Below are 21,112 nucleotides of genomic sequence, written 5' to 3' on the forward strand. Positions count from 1 at the left end.
AAGGAATTATCATCAAAATTCAGCTGGTATGAATTATGATTGTATATGCATACACATCAACTTTAAGAATATAGCTATTTTATAATTTGTATATTACATATATATATATATAATTTATATAATATATACAAATATCCGTATAAATTCTGTCTAAACACCCGCTTATACAACTAAATGCTAGACTTTCGTCTATCGCCTAGAGAGCGGGTAGCGCGTTTTAGAACACTGGTAATAAGAATTACATAACGATAACTAAAATATAAAATTGGGAGAAAGTCACTTTCTCTTTCTAAATCTCGCTCCAATGGCGTCTTCTCCTCTTAGCCTTTCGATTTGGTTCTTCTTCTTCTTCTTCGTCTTCGTCTTCTTAATCGATTCGTCCATCTCTACTCGCACCTCCTTCATCAAACTCCCGGGAAGCGACGACGGATCTCGCTACTGCGACAGTTGGAGATTAGCCGCCGAGACCAACAACGCCGGAACTTGGGATGTGATCCCGTCCGTTTGCGTCGATTCAGTCGCTGATTATCTCAACGGAGAACAGTTCTTATCCGATTACAACGTCATCGCCGATTACGCCATCGCTTTCGCGAAGACGGTTGAAATCTCCGGCGACGGCAAGGACGTGTGGATCTTCGATATCGACGAGACGCTCCTCACTAATATCGACTACTACAAGGCTCATGGTTACGGGTATGTTCTCTCTATTATTAGCCGTTCGATTATATTTTATCTATAATGTGAGTTTAAAATCAACGGCCCTGATGACTTTACATCGTCGACCTACAAAACCGGAGTCTGAGACCCCACGACTGAATTTGTGAATTATAGATCCGGTTATTGGTTTAAGATCGCCGGTTCTATTGTAATTGTAGCGATTATTTTTAGTGTACCGATCGGTTAGATTGTTTTTCTTTTTTTGTGGTTGGTTTAGGTCTGAACCATTCGAGTCGAATACTTTTAATGAGTGGGTAGTACAAGGAACAGCTCCAGCTTTTGATGCGAGTTTAAGACTTTATAATGCTCTCAAGAAACTTGGTTTCACTATCATTTTGCTAACCGGACGAGACGAGGATCAAAGGAGTTTCACTGAGACAAATCTCCGCGACGCCGGTTATTCCGGTTGGGAACGGCTCCTCTTGAGGTAAGCTATACCAAAACATTCCATACCAAATTGGTGTAAGTATAACTAATATAAAGATTCTGATTGCAGAGGTCCAAAAGATCAAGGGACATCAGCTACAAATTACAAATCAGAGCAGCGGTCGAAACTGATTGAGGAAGGTTTCAAAATCCGAGGCAACACCGGTGATCAATGGAGTGATCTTCTTGGTTTTGCCGTGGCTGATCGTTCTTTCAAAGTCCCAAATCCCATGTACTACATTGCTTGATCACCCGGTTCTGGCTTGTGTATGTTTAGACATTAGTATTAAAACGTGATTTTGGGGATTTGAAAGAACAATCAATCAGCCAATTTTTAGACATGTAACGAATAACAACTTATATATCTTTTGTAATTTCTGTGATTATTTCAAAAAAAAAAAACTCTCCATTGTTCCAAAATATGTAAGAGACTAGTGTAGTGTTAGTTTATTGATTATATTTGTTTTGTATTTTTCATTATTACAACCGGAGAAAAGCTTAGAAGAAGCTCATCCTCTACAACCTTAACCATCTCTCTTTCAGGAAGACTGACCATAACCACTCGGCTCTTTTGTCCCTTACCTGACGGTGAGGGAAGCACTATGACTTGTCCACCTCCAGCTACAGGTCCTTTAACATAACAAGAAACGTGGCTCAGAACCAAATCTTCCTCGAACATCATTGGACGCGGATGAGACATGTTCTCTAAATTAGTACACACGAGATCCGAACCATTAGATATCGCACCATTATTATTGCTACCCAGCCATTCGATCAAATCCATCACCGTGTCGTAGTCTAGTCTCTTAGTTATGTTTTGAATCTCTTCAACAGCGTGAAACAATAATAACATTTTGTCTTTGGTTTTAACCGGTTTAGAATAGGGAACCTTGTGATAAACCATGCAATTACCAAAATAGCTTTGGTCTAAACGCAGTAATTTTCTAACGTCTAAACACAAGGACATGTCCATGAGCTCGTTTCTCTTCCCTTTGGCTCGACTCACACATATCCAAAATAGTCCGGCCAAAATCTCAAATGTCGAAATCCCTGGCTCATTATCGCCTGCTCTGACCAACGGATCCGGGAATAGAAGAGTAACGGTGACCATATGGTCCTCGGTAACGTTTGACGGTGAAACCATTAGAGAACAAGATTTGATGTACTGGCTAAGCAGTTGGTTGTTAGAGATCACTCTCTCGTTAACAAACCGGCGAGGCGGCAACGGGTGGAAGATTGGTGGAGCCATCATGGATCGAGACAGAGTTAAATCTGCCCAAGCTCGAATAAACATCATTGCACAGACTGAATCAGCTAAGAGATGGCTACAACTTAACCCAATAGCTAACCCACCACTTTCAAACTCAGTCACCTATACATAAAAAGAAACCAATACATAAGACAAAACCAGACCGTACTAAACCAAACCAGAATAAACTGGATTATACATATACCTGAACATTAAAGGTAGACCAATAATAATGAAGTTGGTACATGTCTTCCCAATGAACAAGCTTGAGTTCCTCCTCTCTATTAACACTCCTAAGCCATTCCTCAACTGACCCGGCTGCTCTCGCCTCCACCATCCTCACGCCAGCGTCGTTGCTCTTCACCTTCCACCGCGGGTTTACATCCTCCTTTTCTTCCTTACCATCAGTTTCCTTAACCAATCTTCCGGTTACAATCGGATAACAATTGAGTGTGTATGCTAATGACTCCCTTAACTTTTTCGTGATTTCTCCCGGTTCTCTAGTCTTGGAAGACCGGTAATAGTACACTAGACGAATATGGTTTGGTTCCATAACGTGGTCCAATACCGAAAACTTGTATAATCTCCCTGGCTCGATCGATCTAGTGCTCACCACAGTTCTTTTGCATATGAATCTCACACAGTCCTCCTCCATTATTGTCTTCTCTTTGGCAAACATTTTTTGTTTTGTTCTTTGGTTACAATCCAGTTTTGATGTGCTTGTACATTTTCGTACATACCATATATATATATATAACATGTGCGTTTGTTGGTATGTATTTAGTATTTACAAATAATTTCATGTTCTCAACACATTCTTTTCCCATGAACTAAACAACCCTCTCCTAAGGGAATGTAAAATTTTCATGGTCCCTTAAAACATGTTTCTGTTACGGTCGGATTCCTCTCACTACCCTTAAAATAATCTTCAAATACGTAAATTTGTGCCCCCTGGCTGATCGTATTGCGTGAACAACGTATGGTTTTAATTTACATATAATGGCATCTTATTCTTATGTTAGATTTTACAAAAAAAAAGAAGACATTAGCACAATTCGATTACACAGAAGATGACTTAGCTTTAACATTGAACTGGTTACTAATTTAACTAATCAAATCACAAAAAGGATACATCTTTACGCATAAACAAAGCTTCTAGGATCAAAATCTAAACTATTATGGAAGAGATGAAGTGTACTAATCGTTACCCTCTTTCAGTCCAACACTTATTGCAGCACAAGCTAAAGGCTGCGTCGGAATCCTAAAACAGCTCATAGCACCGCCGGAATAACCAGAACAATCCGGCTGAGGCCGCTGCGAGTTCCTCCCGGGGATACAATTACCGACGAAATCAAACCCGAAACTAATCCTGGAATAACATTGAGAGCTAAAGCCAGAGAAGAAGTTGAAAGAAACAGTGAGATTAATCAAACTCCTCAACGAACAGACCAAATCAGGAACCTCGCCGGAGAATTTATTGTGGGCAAGATTCAAAATTTCAATCGCCGACAAGCAAGAGATGGTCTCTGGGACATGACCCATCAATGAATTGTAGCTTACGTCAAAGACTTGGATATCGGAGAACATACCAACAGATTCCGGTATACAACCGGTTAACTGGTTATTCAAGAGCAAAACTTCCTTCACCCTCGATCCCGTGAGGCCAAAACTCGTCGGGATTTCGCCGGAGAATCTGTTGTTCGCGAGATTAATCACCGAAGCCGGAGAGTTCCCGAGGTTTCTTGGTATCTCTCCGGCGAATTGGTTGTTGTTGAGGAGAATCGCGTCTAACCGTTTGTTGAAAAGCTCTTCAGGGATTAAACCGGAGAAACTATTGAACCGGAGATCGAGGTAAACCAGGTTTGGGATGTAGAGTGTGACTAAAGGGAAAGGACCTGAGAGTATGTTGTTGCTTAGGTCAAGTTCTTGAAGGGAAACTAAGTTCTTGAAAGAATCTGGGATTTGGTCTGAGAATCTGTTGCTGTTGAGATGGAGGATGTTGAGGTCTGAGAGTAAAGCTAGGTCTCTGACAAGTGTGCCTTTGAGGTTTGCATGGTTAAGATCTATGGAGGTTATAGTTTGACCAGAACAGAACACACCTTTGTAAGAACAAACATCTGACCCAACCCATGTTTTAAGAACACCTGATGGATCCTCTGTAATCGCTGACTTCCACGCTTGGAGTGCATTGTAAGCTACACTGTTCTGAGCTGATCCTGGAACTGCATTACGGTTACCACCGTTGTTGTATCCGCCGCCAATCCAAACACCACCGCCGCCACCGATTCCGACTCCAACACCACCTCCTACTCCAAAAGAAGCATCTGTCTGAATCAAACCACCCAAAAACAGGACGAAACAGAGAACCTTTAAGTTGTTGTCTTTCTTCTTCTTAGACATTTTTTTTTCTTCTTTCTTCAAAGTAGCTTTTTGTAAGAGTTGACACTTAAGGAAAGAGAATGAATAGTGATTGTATCAGTGGATTAATGAGGATTGTGTCATTGTGTGTGTGTGTGTGTGTGTGTGTGTGAGAGAGAGAGAGAGAGAGATTATGAAAAACAGAGTAAATGTGGTTGAAGAAGCATTGATGATATGAAGAAGGGGGACAAGATTATCAAAAAGAGGTCTGATTTGTTCCTTGTGTAGTTATGTCACATTTGCCTTTGTTTTGTTAAGTTTACTGTTTGTGTTCAACTTATGATTGCATGAATCATATCACGGGTTCATCTTCTTTTGCCTTCTGTTCCATTTTTTATAACTTTAATGCATTAAAAAAGTATGCATTTTAGTGTTTCTCAACAAAAAAAAAAAAAAAAGTATGCATTTTAGTGTAAATAATGGATCACATGTTTTTGAATCACAAGGAAAACTCTTACATCTGTCATTTGAATGTATGCACTACTTTGATTAATAATGGTTTAATTTCTACCTACTATACAAGTTCTAATTAATTGCGAATTCTGTAGACAGAAGATGTAATCAAGAATGTAACAATACATAAAATAAAAATAAAAGAAAATGAACAGAATCTAGATGAGGCTATAAATAATCAAAGGCATAGCTTGTGACTGAATATGGTGTTGTTGACTTGTGTGGGAGAGAGAGAGATTTTGGGAGTGTGAGTAACTGCATCACATGGAGTGGCACAAATGCATTTGTGTCTTCATTTAAACAATTTCATCTAGCTGCATTTAATCCAAATGTTTTTCAATGCAATAATTATTGAGAGGAAAGCTTTATACTCCCACAATAAAAATTATTTTACTTGATCAAGCTAAACAACAAAATTTTGTAGATTTCCAAGCATTCACTATAAAACAAGAAACAAAATGATGGTATCTAGCATCGCTATATTTCTTTATATTTTGATGTTACCACTGTTTGATGAATACCATCGCTCAACTATTTATTATAAGTTGATATTTGACTATTTACGTCACGAAGTCTTTTTATATTTTCAGTGCTGCTGAACAAAAAGAACTTTTTTTTTGAGGTAGAACAGTATAAATATGACTGATCTATTAAAAAGTAGTTTTCACTTTTCAATGAATGAAAACAAAATAGGAAAAATAATTTGTGGTGATCTGTAAATTGTAAAACAAAATCGAGAAGTCTTCGTTCCGTTTTCTGAAATAAGGTATTGGCCATCTAAAGAGCATGAGATCTGTATACCGAAAATAATGGACGTGCATGAGGGCTTACGAACATTAGTAATTGGAGCGTTATAGTCTTTATAGACAAGTATATCCGTGGTATGTGGTAGGTAGGTTTGGTTGGATTTGCTAATATATTAGTATCCAATACGGGAGTGAATGAGATTTTCATGTGAATGAAAAGCAATAAAGTAAAGCCGACAAAATACCGCATGCAAATTTGGATTGCACCTACTTCACATTGGAGATTTTTTTTTCGTAGAACAAAAGAGAGAAAATGACTTCAAACCAACAGAAAAGTAAAATATCTATGGCTTGGTGTACGTTTCATGTTTTTAAGTCGGTTTAGTTTTTGTTTGGAGAAAACAACTTTTATCGAGTTAAAATAAAATCTAAATCAATCAGATTTTTGGATATTTCTTGAATCAAAGTGAAAATTTTGATTAGTTCAATTTTTTTTTTAATTTTTTTTTCAGTCTCTATGGTAAGAACATACCCAGTAACAAAATAATTTGTTGTTGTATATATTAGCTAAATATTTATATTAAAAAAATAAAAATGAATTTGCGTATACGATTGGATCCATTAAATGATTTTTTTCAAGTTGGATTCGATTTTGATTAGGATAACTAGTTCGATTTAGTTTCAGTTTGAAGATCTTAAGTACAGACGTACTGGGAAAATAATAATCAGGAGGCATACTCAAATGAAAGTAGGCCTGTAATGGGCTCATTAAACCCAATTCATAAGAAGCCTAAGGTAGATTGGACATTTGTTAATACTACATTTAAAATATATATAAAAAGATATTCCTCATGTGCTTAAACAAATTTCTTCTTTTTATCATTTGCCAAAACTCTCTGTCTAGTAATCATGGAGTCCACATAAAAACAAACAAAGCATAAGTAAAAAGAAGAAAATTTTCTTGGAGTCTTTAACGTTAACTCTCTATAAAGACTGACCATGCTGCGTACTTAAATAAATAGTTATACTAAATGAATAGAAAAGTACAAAAACATAATATCAGATTTTGAATATTTGTACGTTAAAAACGATTTCGAGGAATATAATATGAGTTCAAAATATGAAATGGGAAATCGAATCCATTTGTCGAAAGGGAAAACTAAAATTATTAAAAAGAAGTAAGAAATAAAGGTAAATATTGTCTGTTTATGCCTTTATTCGAGTTTCGAAATCCAACCATGGCACAGAAGGGTCAAGTCTCTCATCTCATCTCTCCCCATGTTGATTTTACTTTTTCCTCTCCCAATGTCCCATGAACACAAATAAACCTGGAGATCCATTTAACTACTAAACCTTAACCTCTTGGATCAATATTGATAATTTGCTATCTTATACTCTTGGTAGTCAAAATTTACATTAATTCAATTTATTTCCTAGTGTAAATGGGATAAAAATCTTAAAATGAATCGCATAACATTTTTTCAGTAGACTAGTATAAATTTGTTAAAAGAAAAACTTTATAACGGAATGAACTAATTAAGATATTTTAACTTGTGATGAGCATGCACTGATGCACACAGAACACGTAGAAAAATCCAACGATGAATTAGGCCGTTGTAGGGGTCATTTGATAATATGCTAGAAGAGACGAGAGGAATATGGAAAATTTATAGAGAACAAAGCATCAAAGGTTGGAATGTTATATGGAGAAAATTAAAGATTAAAGAGACCAAACATAAACATAGACAAGTGCTTTTGTAATATGGCATTACTTCTTATATTCTTCAGGTATAGATTCCATGATTCCACAATTCAAATCTTCTAACCGGAATCAATTTTACTTCCCTACTCCCATTTCAAACCAACCAAAAAACTCACACAATCACACATTTCTTCAGAACTTAATTAGTTTCCTTTTTTTCCAGCGACTTAATTAGTTTCCATCAACATATATTTATTAACATTATCATTCCACGGACTTTACAATAACTTATATTAATTAACATTATTAAACCTTAAAATTATCCTATAAAAGTCGACTATGTATATATAGCCAGATAGCCACTAATCTACAGATCAAATTAAATCTGAAGGTTTATGATACTAAACTATATAGATATGCCATGACCCAAATGTATGGTAGTATTGAGTTAAAAGGTCAGACATAATATATACTCTTTAAACATATAATTTTGAGACTAAGTTTAGATGATTCCATACACAATCAAACCGACCTTTCGTAAATCTATAAATATCTAGTATCAAATTTCAAGTGACACTTGGGTCTCAGTGCATCGGATTGCCAAAAGGAGAAAGAACTATTCATGATAAAGTATAGGGAAAGTAGTAACAAGCAAATAATACTGGTATTATTTACCAACATACATATATTAAACAAAAAACCAATTAATTATACAGTTCATCCTACTTAACAAAACAAAGAAAAGACATATAAAGAAATTAAAATAACAAAAGAAATGAGTTTAAAAAATAAACATACTTATATCTAATTTTATATAGTACTGTTGATGACTTTCATGCAATTTACCTTGCTTCTTTTCTTCTTAGTCTCTTTAGAATATAACAGCTTTTTCTCTCATGCTTTTTTTTTTTTTACTTTGGCTTCTTCTTTTTTTTTTTCCTTTTTTCCTTTTAATATCAAAATCCTCTTAAATATATCACAAAAAGACGCTTGATTTTTGGTGCTGCTTAAAAAACCCTCCACCATTTCAAAATCATGCATATATAACTTGATTGGTCCAAGATCGATCTATATACCACCCCTTCCATGGAGATTTCATGATGATGATGATTATGACCATCATGATATATAGCTAGGTTTGATGGTAGAATCTTTTTGTGATGTTGGTCGACACGATCATCAAATTGGAAAATGGCACAATTACCCATGATGATCTTGGTTGTCAGAAGAGTCAGGGGCTGACCAAAACGTGGAGTACTTCAACCATTCTGCTTCTTGTTGGTTCCCCAATGATGATGACCCCTGCACCAATCCAAATAGCTTCTCAATACACACACACACATATACAAAAGTGTGAGGACATCGAACTGGCCTAAGTAGTCTATCACATTCGGTTTGGTTAGAAACTAACTTAACAAATCCAAACCGGACTGACTTTCACATACACAGTACTAGCCTGTGATAGTCTTTCCTGATCCGAAATAACATGAACCGACATTAGACCCGGGAAAAAAAACCTTATCTACACAACAAAATCCTGTTAGCACTCCACAAATGGGGCGTATATGTATAAACTTACAATTAAAAAAAAAATTATAGGACAAAATAATAAGAACCTTCCATCAAATTTTAGATAGATTAAAAAAAGAAAGGAACGCAGACATGCTGTCCCCCACGAAACACAATGAAATCTATTAATGTCTCTTACCGAACTTGTCTCGCGAGGTACTACGCATGAAAAAAGACTTTATACTATTTACATATATATATACACACATTATATTACATATAAGCAGAAGTTGATATCCACCATCATTGCATTTTAAATTAGTTTAAAATGATTTAAAAAAGAAAAAGAAAAGAATCTGGTAAATTTTCTATTGTTTTTTAAGAGAGTAATTTTATAGGTATAAAGCAAACACATCTCTCTTTCTTTATCTTTTCTGGTTTTGTTTACTTAACTGTGTTTTAACTCTTTCCAATTAAGTAAAGAATAAACGCAGAAGGAATATGTGTAGTCCTAAGTATCATTCTCATGCAAAACTGAAAAAGAAAATATATAAATTTAAAAAGGAAAAGTTTTGTCTTAAAAATATTCTTCACTTTTATTCAAATATAACATACATTTGTCATCTTCAACTAGTTACAATCTCCATATAAAAATATTATTATCTTAAAACTTTTTATTTGTATCATCGATTTTGGTCTGTCTCACTTGTATATGATGACTCCCATACGATATTTCAGAATCTACGTGGTACAAAGCAACATCTTATTCAATGCATGACATTTTATTTAGGTGATAATGATTATATGTCTCATATATATTTTTTCTTAAAACTCATGATGGTAAAAAAAAGAGGTTTTCCCTCATGAAATTAAGAGTCAAGAAAGGGATTAATAACTTACATCTTTTACATCATGATGAGTGGTAGAAGAAGTGCAGCCCATTATGAGTTCCTCCAATCCAGAAGCTGACCTTCCTCCCATCTTCCCATCATTATGTTCTTCTTCTCCTTCTTGACGTTGTTGCTGTTGTGTCTTGTTCAGTCAATAAAGACAAAAGTAATTTCAGACGAAAATATATTATTATTAAATTCCCAAAGAAAATTATCTTAAAACATATACTCATCTTGTCTCTCCATCACCAAAGACCACATTGGTTTCCTACTTGTTCTTAGTTTGGCTGACACTAAAAAGTGACTTAGCTTTTGTTCGCTTTGGATAATGGGTGGTTTAGACACATCTTAACAGACTAATTAAATAAGCATGCATAATTATTTATTAAGCATTGTAACTCTATTTTTATTTTATTTTCTTCACCAATATCTTATGTATACTTTATTTGTCATAATCAATACTGGTACAACCCAATTTGCATGCTTATGTAGTCCCATCATTGTTAAGTCACATGCATGCAAATATCTTCTAAACCTAACATGTGCAAGAAATACAATTTCTACTACATAATTAGATACCGACATATATGTGTGCCTGTGTGTGGAAGAAGAGAAAAAAAAACCTCCACATAATTAGGTAATAGTAACTCTTATTAATTACCTTACAAAATCACATAAGTTTACTATGTTTATGTTTTTTTTCTTTTTTCTTTTGACGAACATACTATGTTTATGTTTTGAAAGCTTATATAAGTTTGATAGTTGCATGACTCACAACTTAATCAATACTAATTTAACGTAATTTTCTTTTGATTGTTATATATAAATCATTGTGATATTTCAGCTAACTTGGTTTCATGACATGAAACTGGTACCTACTCCTAGATAATTAAATACTATTAATAGTAAACATTATAAGTTTTTTGGTAGAAGCACAATGTTAAAAGAAAAGAAGAAGATTAGCTATTTTACCTGGTAATTTTCATTGGGAAGCAGGATTCGATGAACATGATAAGGATTATCGTCAAGGATATTAATGGAGGCATGGTGAAGCGAAGTCGATGGAGATATAATGGTTGATATTGGATGTGTAGGCTGGCTTATGTTGAATGCATGGTGCCGTTGTTGTTGGTGTTGTTGATGATGATGGTGATGGTCATTAGCCATATGATGTGATGTTGATGCTGATGCCTGGTGACGATGATGACGATGGCGATGTTGTTCTGCCATAACACCCTCACATGTAGCTTGCCCGGTCTGAGGAATTTCCCTCCTCGCCACCTGAAAAATTATAAATTTTAATTAATATATATTTAATTATTTATACATATATTATTAATTAAAAATATAATTACTTTGATTATTCCATAATCTTTTTTGGAACCGTTGCGGTTTAGACATTGTTTTCTAGAGTTATCACGTTGGGTGAAACTTTGGGTCATATTGTTAGTCAAAAGTTGATTAGCACCAACCGTTCATTATTATCACGTCGGGTAAATATTTTTTTTTTCATAAAATTTCTTTGGTTTTTCCCTTTTTTTTTCGTCAAAAAACTTCTTTGGTAACCATATAATATTTAAACCAAAAAAATATATATACAACCAAAATGAGCACTTTTTACTTGCAAAGCAGGCAAATAAGAACCCTAAGCATTTGATGTTTTCTTTAAAGTCTTAGTACCAGTCGAGTATGCATACTAAATTAGTTATTTCACTGAACGAGAAATCATAATTAAAACAAAAAAAAAATGGGTGCATACCTCATCAAAGCTCTTCATAAACGGAACAAAGCTGAGTTGATCCATTGCATAACTCGGAAGCCCAGCCGCAACTGCGGCAGCAGCTACAGCCATAACGCCACCACCAATGCCGCCTACTTCATCTGATTGATTCCGAGGATTAACATTCATAATCTCTCTAGAAGAAGAACAACTCCCACCACTAGTAGTCCCACTATCTCTCCTCATATGATACTCTCCGCCGCTAGTAGCTTCACCGCCTCCGCCGCCTATAGCGTTCAAGCTAGATGTCGAAGACGACCAGTTGCATTGTCTAGGCTGAGTCTGATAAAAGATCTTAGACACAACTAGCTCTCCTTCTTTCTCTTCCTCATGTGTCCCCAAATGGTATTGATGCATTACCCAATTGGTTTTCTCCGGTTTTCGGTTCTTACCAAAATTGGTGTACAAAACCAAAATCTTTTTGCAACCTTTTTGCTTACCGTTTACCATGACTGGTCTTGTCTTACCGGTCTTATGCCACCTCGTCTCACCCGAACTACTACTTCCTTGCAGATTATTGTCACATTCCGTTTGAATCTTTCTTCGCTTTCTTGTTCCCGTAGTGTACGCCTTTGATGGTCTATGAAAGAAGTGTCTGCTTAAACCATCTCTAGTCACTCCTACCAAGAAAAAAAAATTATTGTTAATTTATATGTTTCTTGTATTACCCAAAATAAAAAGATTCAAACTTTGGTATGACCCAAATGAACAAAAGAGTTGGGCATTGGTTTGACCCAATTCTTCTTTGATAGTCATATCAAACAATCATATATTATAAGAAAAGACATGCATGTATGTGATTATAGAGGGAATGCATGAAGAATGTATATATATAGAATTATAGGTTGGAAAAAGGTAGGTATATAGTGTATGTGTGACCAGAATAAATAAAATAAAAACCAAACGTTGGTGTGACTTAATGTTATATATATTTCTATAGTCATTACAACGAAGATATATGGTGAATGTAAAATATATGCATATATGTACCGGGAAGCTTCTCAGGATGAGTGTAGCAAATGCCGTCTTCGCCTTCAATGGTTGGGATGAATTCGTCAATGAGAGGGTGAGATTTAAAGTCTTTAGCTAAGACTTTCGCTTCTAAATGTTCAATCAGTTCTTGATCCGTTGGGTCAAATTTCACTCCTGCTGGTAAACCAACCCAATCCTGCTAAAAAGAAAAAAATGAAAGCAAAAAAAAATAATGTAAAGATAAAGAACAAGAGAATATAAGTATATACAACAATAAATATAAAGACTCGTATATAGACACGCTTTAAATTTTGGATTTCGAATTCCTGTAAGCGATAGAATAAAACAGAGAGCATCATTCTTGATGTTCTTCATTGGTTCTTTTCCTCTTTTTTCTATTTTCTTTATTAAAAAAAAACATTTGCAAGTGACCTAAACTGAGAAAAAGACGGTAGAAATATATATTTTTTTTTAAGTTGATGGGAAAAGAAAAGAAGAAAAAAAAAAGAATATTACTTACAGGTTTGCCTTCGAGCTTGTGACCGCAGCTAGGACACTTCTTGGATCCACAAAGTTGATGTTCTTCGATCTTTGCGTCAATTATATCCGAACCAGTCACCGAACCAGCAGGATTACTCTTGTTCATCTCGATCTCTAATTTACTTCTTTGATTATGTTCTCTTATTCCTATGTGTGTAGATGTAGAGATAATAACAAAACTCTTCCGATCATATCCAAGAGTTGAAGTATATGTAGAGAGAGAGAGAGAGAGGGAGAGAAACAAGAGAGAGGCTAGAGAGAGAGAGAGAGAGAAGATTTAAAAATAAACCCTCTATTATTATAGAGAAGAGAAGCTACTGATTTTGAGAAGACAAGACAAAAGAGGGTTTTTCTTGAAAACCTAACCGACACAAGAAGAAGACAAAGTAAGAATTTGATGGGGAAAAAACCCCCCAAATTATGCTAAAAGGAACAAACTTGGTCGAGCGGAATAAGATCTCAGACAGTACTGCAAATTAGGAATTAAAGAGAGGAGATAGAGAGAGAGAAAGCGAGAGAGATAATAAACGACGAAGGAGAAGGAGAGAAAGTGTGAGAGTTTGGGATGTGAAAGATTATAAATTAATGTAAACATTCGATAGAACTTTTATTAAAAGTATAGTATTAAATATTTTAATATGTATGTATGTGTGTATAAATAAATATGTGTCTATCTCAAACTTTAACTGAAGAAGTAAGCGAGAGAAAAAGGAAAAGGTGGCTCTGAAACCCATTCACTGACCCACCTTTTTATTTTGCCTTTGCTGGTTTAAGAAGCCGCTATGAGTCTCTGAAGCGGTTTGTTTACATTTATCTACAACTTCTACACTTTTCCATATTCAAAACATTTCTTAAATTTTAGCACTTTTGTATATTCAAAAAAATTATATTTATATATACATGGTATATGGACATGTATATGCTTCAAAATTTTAAGTTACAGTCTAGCTATCCTTTTCTTTTTACTGCTCATTCATTGCAAATTTATATATTCAGTTTGTATGCTAGATAAAGATTTCCTACAAAAAAATTCAAAAAGTTAACCATTTATCTTTACCGTCAGTTTCATGCTGGCAAAAGAAATACATTAGAATTTCATTACCATCAACTTTATCAAATATGTATTCTTTTGGATGATGAATTTTAGAGTAACATATTAACGGTATTATATGTGTATATGTACATACTATATAGTATAAGTATATTAACTTAGAAACCTAAAAAAAATGAACATGGATTATGTGACGTCGTTTGAAAAAAAAAACTACATCGATTTTGTATTGAGAAAAAGTCCGATATTAATCCTTTATGGTCTACATATGATACATTAAAAATATATATACTTCATACTTTTGATAAAGATTTTAAAGTCTTTCTAAGATAAACGTTAGTCGCCATCACAACCTCTAGTAACTTCTATTTTATGAATTAATCTAGTAATTTTGAATCTGTAGAAGGTTACAATTAGAACAGAAGAGAATAAACAACAACAAAAAGTAAAAAAGAAGAAGTGAGACGGAAAAAAAGACGAGAAGAGGAAGAGAGATCACATGGGCATCGAGCTGGAAGAAGTGATCATTATTCTTTTGTTATTCAATTTTTTTCCTCGTTGTTATTATTTTATTTTAATTTTCTGAAAGAAAAAAAAAAGGAATTAAGAGGTTGCTTGATAAGTAAGGCAATTTGAGCAGTGTACCCATCATATGGACCACACCATCTCATATTTTTGTAATTTATAATATATCTTCCGTATTATTTAGTTATGTAAAAAAAAATCATATGTCTCGTATAGAATAGAAAAGCAAATATTTCTTAATTATGAATTTGTTTTTTTTTTATTATAATATTGTCTCCTTGGAGATCCGTTTACATCAGCATGAATTATGAAATCATGGCAACTATATAGTACTTTTTACATGTGTTTCAAATCAGACAATCGTTTCCTTTTTCCCGTAAAAAAGTTTAATTAACTAATAATCCTGAATGGTTGTTCAAAAAAAAAAAAACTAATAATCCTGAAAATATTACGCCCATAAATTAAATTTGTAGTATTTGCTAAAACATATTGTACGCATTCTATTCATAATAATGATTATGAACTTCTAATACCGTATAATGATTATAAACTTCTACCGTATAATCATATTAGTGTGGGTTTTGGGGAAATAAAAAATTAGGTTGTTATAACTAACAAAAGAAATAGAAGAAAATTGTATTGAAACACTTAAACGTCTAGGTTAAATGTAAGAAAAATACTTAATTTTAATCGTAAGAGAATATTTTTGTTTTATTAATTTTTTTTTTTGACAAATTGATTTTTTATATATATAAACGAAACAAAAATTATGACGTATAAACTTAACACTCTTTGCTTTCTTGATTTCCGGTCACGCTGCAATTTAAAATTTTGATTATAATCGGTTTAATTTAGAAAGTGTCAGGTGTAATGAGCTTATACGGCTCTTAATATATGATGTATGAATTAAGATTAACGTAGCCCCACAAACTATGGGTCCATTCTTGAAATTGATATCTTTCGATTGGATTGGACTGTTTAGATCTTGGAACTCTCTTCATCAACCATTTTATATTATTATTCATGGCTCTAAAATCACAAAATAAACTGCCAAAAATATATATGATTTCATGTAACGTAACTTGAGAATTAAACTATTCATAGTAATTTTTGCGATTTGAAAAAATCAGTACATATCTCTTGATACTATTATTATTTTCCTATTCAAATTTTTTTTTCCTATTCAAATTCAAGAGCCGTTAGAACTTAAAACGTAAGTCACGTAACTATTCAAAAGTAAATCCTTATATTCTTGATCGTACCCGGGATGAGAAAATATTGATATTATTGGTTGAACGGTATGTTAGCGTTTTTTATGTCACAAGAAGTTCCTACCTCAATCCCAACGGTAGAACACCACCAAACCAAAAGGAGGCAAACAATTTCCTACATACATATATATATAATCTCTTTTGTATATGCTCTATATATATATATACACACATCATAACTACATTATTTATTATTTAAAAGAAAATTCAAAAAATTAAGAGAGTCAAAGAATGAAATCATGGAGGGGCCAAAGACATGTTTTGAATAAAACATATAGATGCTTATGATTGCCTCTTTGTCTGGCTATTATTATATCTTTTGCCATATATAATTTTCTCCTATGTTTTATATATATAACTCTATTGTTATTAGAAATCTTTAGAACATATAGAATGTGAGCTTAGTTTTATCCCATTTCTTATGACAACATTCTGAATGATCTTCAATATTGACAGTTTTGGTAGTTAAATGAAGAAATGAGACACAAAACAATATTAGGTAATTTATTTATCTTAGCTGGTTGTAAAAAGGTTACAAATGCATAACAGATACTAATAAATTTGAAACCAAAAAAAAACATAAAACATTTGCATGATGATTGAAGATATTCTTCCAGAAATAACTTCAAATAAATTTGTATTCAAGTGTTAATAAGTGTCTTACAGTATACACATGGAAGATCATAGGATATGTTGGCAAATTATGGTTGTTCAATTAGTTCAGAAAAATGGGCTATTGAGCTTACTAATGTCTAATGTATGTGGCCAATTTAAATAAGATGTGAAGTTCTGTCTTGCGTGGGCCGGACTTACTAGTTCTTTTCCTTAACCCATATACTCAACAGTATCTTACATAATTATGAAAATAATGTATTAAGAACTAGGGAAATCTTTTGAACAAAAAAAAAAAAAAAAAAAAAAAAAAAGAACTAGGGAAATCAAGCCCAACAAATGTATTCGAAAATGAATTTGTCTCATCCACCAAATTCTTTACACAAGTCTTGCTCAAAAAATTAAACTAACTCAAACAGGCTACAGCCACAAAATTCAACATCTTATTTTGTATAAAATCAAACATTTTTTTATACATAAATTAAACTAAACTTATAAAAAGCACTACACTCTCTAAAACGAAATGAAACTTTGACAAAATATGATTGTTACACTACAGAGTTTATGTCAAATGAGAAACATGCCGGAAAAGGCTAGCATTGTACATGCCCTTACCTTAAAATTTTCTATAAAAGAAGAAACCTAACCCAACAGCCACAAAAACACCGACTCCAATAAAAAATATCAAAATCAAAATCAGTCTCTTTATTAATAATTACTCCAAATCTTTCAACAGAAATTAAATAAAACCCTTCAATTATTGAATTGGTCAATTTCACTCCCCCAAAGTAATAGTAGTAGAGAAGAAATCAAGAAACCTACTCTCTTCTTTAAATGATCCTTTTGTCTTGAATCTTCTTCTCTTCTTTAAAGCAAAAAAAAAAAAAAAAAAAAAACCACAAACACATAGCCACTTGTTCGTTCACACACTATCTTCTTCTTCATCCAAAACATTCACCACAAACCCCGTGATGCCCTGATCTGCTTCCTCCTCCTCCTCCTCCTCCTCCACAGTTCTTGTTTCAATTTCTTCAAAGGTGAATACTTTTTTCTTATTTCCTTTCTAAAGTTCGCATTTTTATTTTTCTGAAAAAAAAAAAAATTTGAAGTCAAACACTGAGTTCCATTTTTGGGTTTTCTTCTATACAAAAAAAAAAGAAAGAAATGGGTGATGATAATAATAACATTATCTCGGATCTTTCATCACTGTATGGATTATTTTAGATTCCGATCATCATCTTCAGGTGGGAGGAGTACGGCTTCTGAAACCGATCATCATCAATTAATCCCTAGAATCAGTAGGAAATATCGTTCATTGAGCTTTGATTCGGGTCTTCGTCTGATTGCTTCGCTTTCGAATAATCATCAGAGAATTGAGTCTCCGACAAGGTTGGTTATGTCATCTTCTGTCTCAAACTCTGACCGGAAGATCGTTACTGGTTCCGCCGGTTATATTCTTGAAGACGTTCCTCATTTCACCGATGACTTCCCTGATTGCCCTGTACGTTTCTCCTCTCTGCCTTTTTTTTAGTTTTTGATAATGCGAAAGCGGGAAAACAGAAAAAGTCTGAAACTTTTTTTTTACATGATTATGCTTTTTAAAGTTACCTTTTTTAAATAGCTTTGACAGTTTCTTTTGTTAGCCCCCAAGTTGTAATGATTTCTTCTTCTCTGTTTGGTTCTTTGTGTTTATGTTATTGATGGATGCTTCAGACATATCCAAATCCGTTACAAGACAACGCTGCTTACTCAGTTGTTAAGTAAGTTACCGTTTGTTTGTGCTTTTACCTCAGGGAACTTGACTTGGTTTACTTGTTGTGATTGAATCATCAGCTTGTTGACTGATTCAAATCCAATGTGTTTTCAGGCAGTATTTTGTGGATGAGGATGACACGGTTCCTCAAAAAGTAAGTATAAGCACTCTCTCCTTTAGCCATTAGGACTATATTATATATCTTGTAATTGAAGATTTGGGGTTCGCCCTTTTGCAGATAGTTGTTCATCCTAATAGTCCTAGGGGAACACATTTCCGCCGTGCTGGACCACGTCAAAGGGTATTATTTCTGTCTATTTTATACCTCAAGAGCGTATGCTTAAGTAGGTGAGCGTTGATGGGATGTTTTTGTTTAACGCAGGTTTACTTTGAGTCGGATGATGTGCTTGCTTGTATTGTTACTTGTGGCGGTCTGTGTCCAGGGCTTAATACTGTGATCAGAGAGATAGTTTGTGGATTATCTTACATGTATGGTGTCAAGAGAATCCTTGGAATTGATGTAAGTCCCATCGGTCTACTTATTATTACAGCATTGCTCTTACTCGATGTATAAGTCTTGACTGAGATCAGTTGTGGCTTTACAGGGAGGTTACAGGGGATTTTACGCGAGAAACACAATCCATTTGGATACAAATACAGTGAATGATATCCATAGAAGCGGAGGAACCATCCTTGGGACTTCAAGAGGCGGTCACGACACTACTAAGATTGTAGATAGTATTCAAGATCGTGGGATTAACCAGGTTTGTTCTTTACTTAATTCAAACAATGACTCTGCAGAATAATTACATTGAGAATGATGCAAAATGCTTTGTCTATTTTGGAATTTTACCAGGTTTATATAATCGGTGGAGATGGATCACAGAAAGGAGCAGCTGCTATATTCGAGGTAAGCAAAACTTCTTCTGATCAAATACATTTGGTTGATGTATTTTCTAATGACTCTCTCTGCAGGAAATTAGGAGACGCAAGCTTAAAGTTGCGGTTGCAGGAATCCCCAAAACAATTGACAATGATATTCCTGTAACATATTTTTCCCCCTATGGTTTGAAATATTCTTATGGTAGTATAATACAGTGACTGTTTACTCTTTCTTAATACAGATTATCGATAGATCATTCGGGTTTGACACAGCTGTAGAAGAGGCTCAACGTGCTATCAATGCTGCCCATGTCGAAGCTACAAGTTTTGAGAACGGTATTGGTCTTGTGAAGTTAATGGGACGGTACAGCGGTAAGCAGTTTCCCTTTACTAGGGTAGTTTTCACTCAAGTTAAGTTGAGCAGCGAAGAGATGTTTACATATTTTGTAAGGCTTTGTGCAGGATTCATTGCAATGTATGCAACTCTAGCAAGCCGAGATGTGGACTGTTGCTTGATCCCGGAGTCTCCATTTTTTCTTGAAGGCCCAGGCGGGCTTTTTGAATTTATTGCTAAACGGCTAAAGGAGAGTGGTCACATGGTGATTGTAATTGCAGAAGGTGCGGGACAAGATTTGTTGGCTGAAAGCATAGAAGAGTCAAAAACTCTCAAAGATGCCTCTGGAAACAAACTTCTACAAGACGTTGGCTTATGGATCTCTCAACGGATCAAGGTTAACATATGGATTTTCTCGTACAAACAGAGGATTTTTCTTGAGAAAATATCAAGAAATTGATTTTCTTACTTATATCTCTTCTTATGCAGGATCATTTTGCCAAGAAGATGACTCTTAACCTCAAATACATAGGTATATAGATACCTTATGAGTTCTTCTTTTGTGAGTGTATTCGGAAAAATGATAGATAAAGTTATGTTTTCCTTTCAGATCCAACCTACATGATTAGGGCTGTTCCGAGCAATGCTTCAGACAATGTTTGCTGCACGCTATTAGCTCAAAGTGCGGTTCACGGAGTGATGGCTGGTTACAATGGCTTCACCGTTGGACTTGTCAATGGCAGACATACTTACATTCCCTTCTATGTGAGTCTCAAAGAATCAAAAGTTTTGATTTTTAATCCTGTTGTATGCTGAAATACCCATTGTGAATCAACCTCAGCATCTCTTACATTTATCGAGGTTATGACATGGTTTGCATATCGTGCAGAGGATCACTGAGAAACAGAACAAGGTGGTAATCACTGACAGAATGTGGGCGAGGCTTTTGTCTTCAACGAATCAGCCAAGTTTCATGAAGCACGACGATATTGAGTCGAACCAGTTGGTTGGTGAACAAGGCACCATGAAATGGTAAACAGTACTTTCTGCAGAAACATTTATTTGTGTTTTGACTTGAGAGGAGATCTTTGTTTGGGGAAGTAAGGTTTCTTTATTGAATAGAAGCTTTTCAAGATGTTTTATAATAGTCTTCAAGCAAAGAGAAGAGAGATATAAAACTCCTTGTGAGAATAATAATGTAATAACTCTTGGTTTGATTTTAGGCTTCACCTAAACTGTAATTTACGATCTGTAATCAATCTATCTATACTCTTATGATCAC

General features: G+C 34.3%; 5 protein-coding genes across 9 annotated transcripts; 2 read left to right on the plus strand and 3 right to left on the minus strand.

The window, feature by feature from the left end:
* Window positions 1–123: 123 nt before the first annotated feature.
* Window positions 124–1,563, plus strand: LOC104721940 (acid phosphatase 1-like). Its single transcript, XM_010440015.3, has 3 exons — window positions 124–693; window positions 935–1,144; window positions 1,214–1,563. Exons 1-3 carry the CDS (start codon window positions 305–307, stop codon window positions 1,389–1,391), a joined length of 777 nt encoding a protein of 258 aa, XP_010438317.2. The 5' UTR covers window positions 124–304; the 3' UTR covers window positions 1,392–1,563.
* LOC104721941 (rosmarinate synthase-like) lies at window positions 1,489–3,119 on the minus strand. Its single transcript, XM_010440016.3, has 2 exons — window positions 2,598–3,119; window positions 1,489–2,515 (listed from the first exon to the last, which is right to left on the minus strand). Exons 1-2 carry the CDS (start codon window positions 3,069–3,071, stop codon window positions 1,598–1,600), a joined length of 1,392 nt encoding a protein of 463 aa, XP_010438318.1. The 5' UTR covers window positions 3,072–3,119; the 3' UTR covers window positions 1,489–1,597.
* A 256-nt stretch (window positions 3,120–3,375) lies between these two features.
* LOC104721942 (leucine-rich repeat extensin-like protein 7) lies at window positions 3,376–5,100 on the minus strand. The gene has a single exon (XM_010440017.3). It carries the CDS (start codon window positions 4,790–4,792, stop codon window positions 3,590–3,592), a length of 1,203 nt encoding a protein of 400 aa, XP_010438319.2. The 5' UTR covers window positions 4,793–5,100; the 3' UTR covers window positions 3,376–3,589.
* Window positions 5,101–8,352: 3,252 nt separating this feature from the next.
* Window positions 8,353–14,184, minus strand: LOC104721943 (NAC domain-containing protein 75-like). Of its 2 annotated transcripts, none has more exons than XM_010440020.3 (6): window positions 13,383–14,184; window positions 12,881–13,058; window positions 11,870–12,510; window positions 11,083–11,391; window positions 10,121–10,252; window positions 8,353–9,013 (listed from the first exon to the last, which is right to left on the minus strand). In XM_010440020.3, the coding sequence occupies exons 1-6, from the start codon at window positions 13,506–13,508 to the stop codon at window positions 8,912–8,914; spliced, it is 1,488 nt and encodes a 495-aa protein (XP_010438322.1). In that variant the 5' UTR covers window positions 13,509–14,184; the 3' UTR covers window positions 8,353–8,911. The 2 variants fall into 2 exon arrangements, with proteins under 2 accessions (XP_010438322.1, XP_010438321.1); XM_010440019.3 differs by having other exon boundaries at window positions 12,881–13,061.
* Window positions 14,185–17,578: 3,394 nt separating this feature from the next.
* Window positions 17,579–21,111, plus strand: LOC104721944 (ATP-dependent 6-phosphofructokinase 1). Of its 4 annotated transcripts, none has more exons than XM_010440022.3 (14): window positions 17,579–17,898; window positions 18,106–18,362; window positions 18,575–18,621; window positions 18,729–18,768; window positions 18,853–18,915; window positions 18,997–19,134; window positions 19,220–19,378; window positions 19,471–19,524; window positions 19,590–19,658; window positions 19,739–19,868; window positions 19,959–20,227; window positions 20,320–20,362; window positions 20,441–20,595; window positions 20,720–21,111. In XM_010440022.3, exons 2-14 carry the CDS (start codon window positions 18,258–18,260, stop codon window positions 20,864–20,866), a joined length of 1,419 nt encoding a protein of 472 aa, XP_010438324.1. In that variant the 5' UTR covers window positions 17,579–17,898; window positions 18,106–18,257; the 3' UTR covers window positions 20,867–21,111. The 4 variants fall into 4 exon arrangements, with proteins under 4 accessions (XP_010438324.1, XP_010438325.1, XP_087331676.1 ...); XM_010440023.3 differs by having other exon boundaries at window positions 17,603–17,898; window positions 18,086–18,362; XM_087475550.1 differs by having other exon boundaries at window positions 17,633–17,898; window positions 18,231–18,362.
* Window position 21,112: the final 1 nt, after the last annotated feature.

The sequence above is a fragment of the Camelina sativa genome, chromosome 11, assembly GCF_030686135.1.
Source record: "Camelina sativa cultivar CO46 ecotype springtype chromosome 11, ASM3068613v1".
In the NCBI taxonomy this organism is placed as follows: Eukaryota; Viridiplantae; Streptophyta; class Magnoliopsida; order Brassicales; family Brassicaceae; genus Camelina; species Camelina sativa.

Bases quoted from the DNA above. Each gene is read 5' to 3' on its own strand.
- LOC104721940 (XM_010440015.3), top strand. From the start codon at position 305: ATGGCGTCTTCTCCTCTTAGCCTTTCGATTTGGTTCTTCTTCTTCTTC. The intron at 694-934 runs GTATGTTCTCTC...TGGTTGGTTTAG, and splicing joins TACAAGGCTCATGGTTACGG to GTCTGAACCATTCGAGTCGA. The intron at 1,145-1,213 runs GTAAGCTATACC...TTCTGATTGCAG, and splicing joins TGGGAACGGCTCCTCTTGAG to AGGTCCAAAAGATCAAGGGA.
- LOC104721941 (XM_010440016.3), bottom strand. From the start codon at position 3,071: ATGTTTGCCAAAGAGAAGACAATAATGGAGGAGGACTGTGTGAGATTC. The intron at 2,516-2,597 runs GTATATGTATAA...TTTTATGTATAG, and splicing joins GGTCTACCTTTAATGTTCAG to GTGACTGAGTTTGAAAGTGG.
- LOC104721942 (XM_010440017.3), bottom strand. From the start codon at position 4,792: ATGTCTAAGAAGAAGAAAGACAACAACTTAAAGGTTCTCTGTTTCGTC.
- LOC104721943 (XM_010440019.3), bottom strand. From the start codon at position 13,508: ATGAACAAGAGTAATCCTGCTGGTTCGGTGACTGGTTCGGATATAATT. The intron at 13,062-13,382 runs GTAAGTAATATT...TTTTCTTTTTAG, and splicing joins ACAAGCTCGAAGGCAAACCT to CAGGATTGGGTTGGTTTACC. The intron at 11,392-11,869 runs GTATGCACCCAT...ATAATTTTTCAG, and splicing joins TTATGAAGAGCTTTGATGAG to GTGGCGAGGAGGGAAATTCC.
- LOC104721944 (XM_010440021.3), top strand. From the start codon at position 18,033: ATGATAATAATAACATTATCTCGGATCTTTCATCACTGTATGGATTAT. The intron at 19,525-19,589 runs GTAAGCAAAACT...CTCTCTCTGCAG, and splicing joins GAGCAGCTGCTATATTCGAG to GAAATTAGGAGACGCAAGCT. The intron at 20,228-20,319 runs GTTAACATATGG...CTTCTTATGCAG, and splicing joins GGATCTCTCAACGGATCAAG to GATCATTTTGCCAAGAAGAT.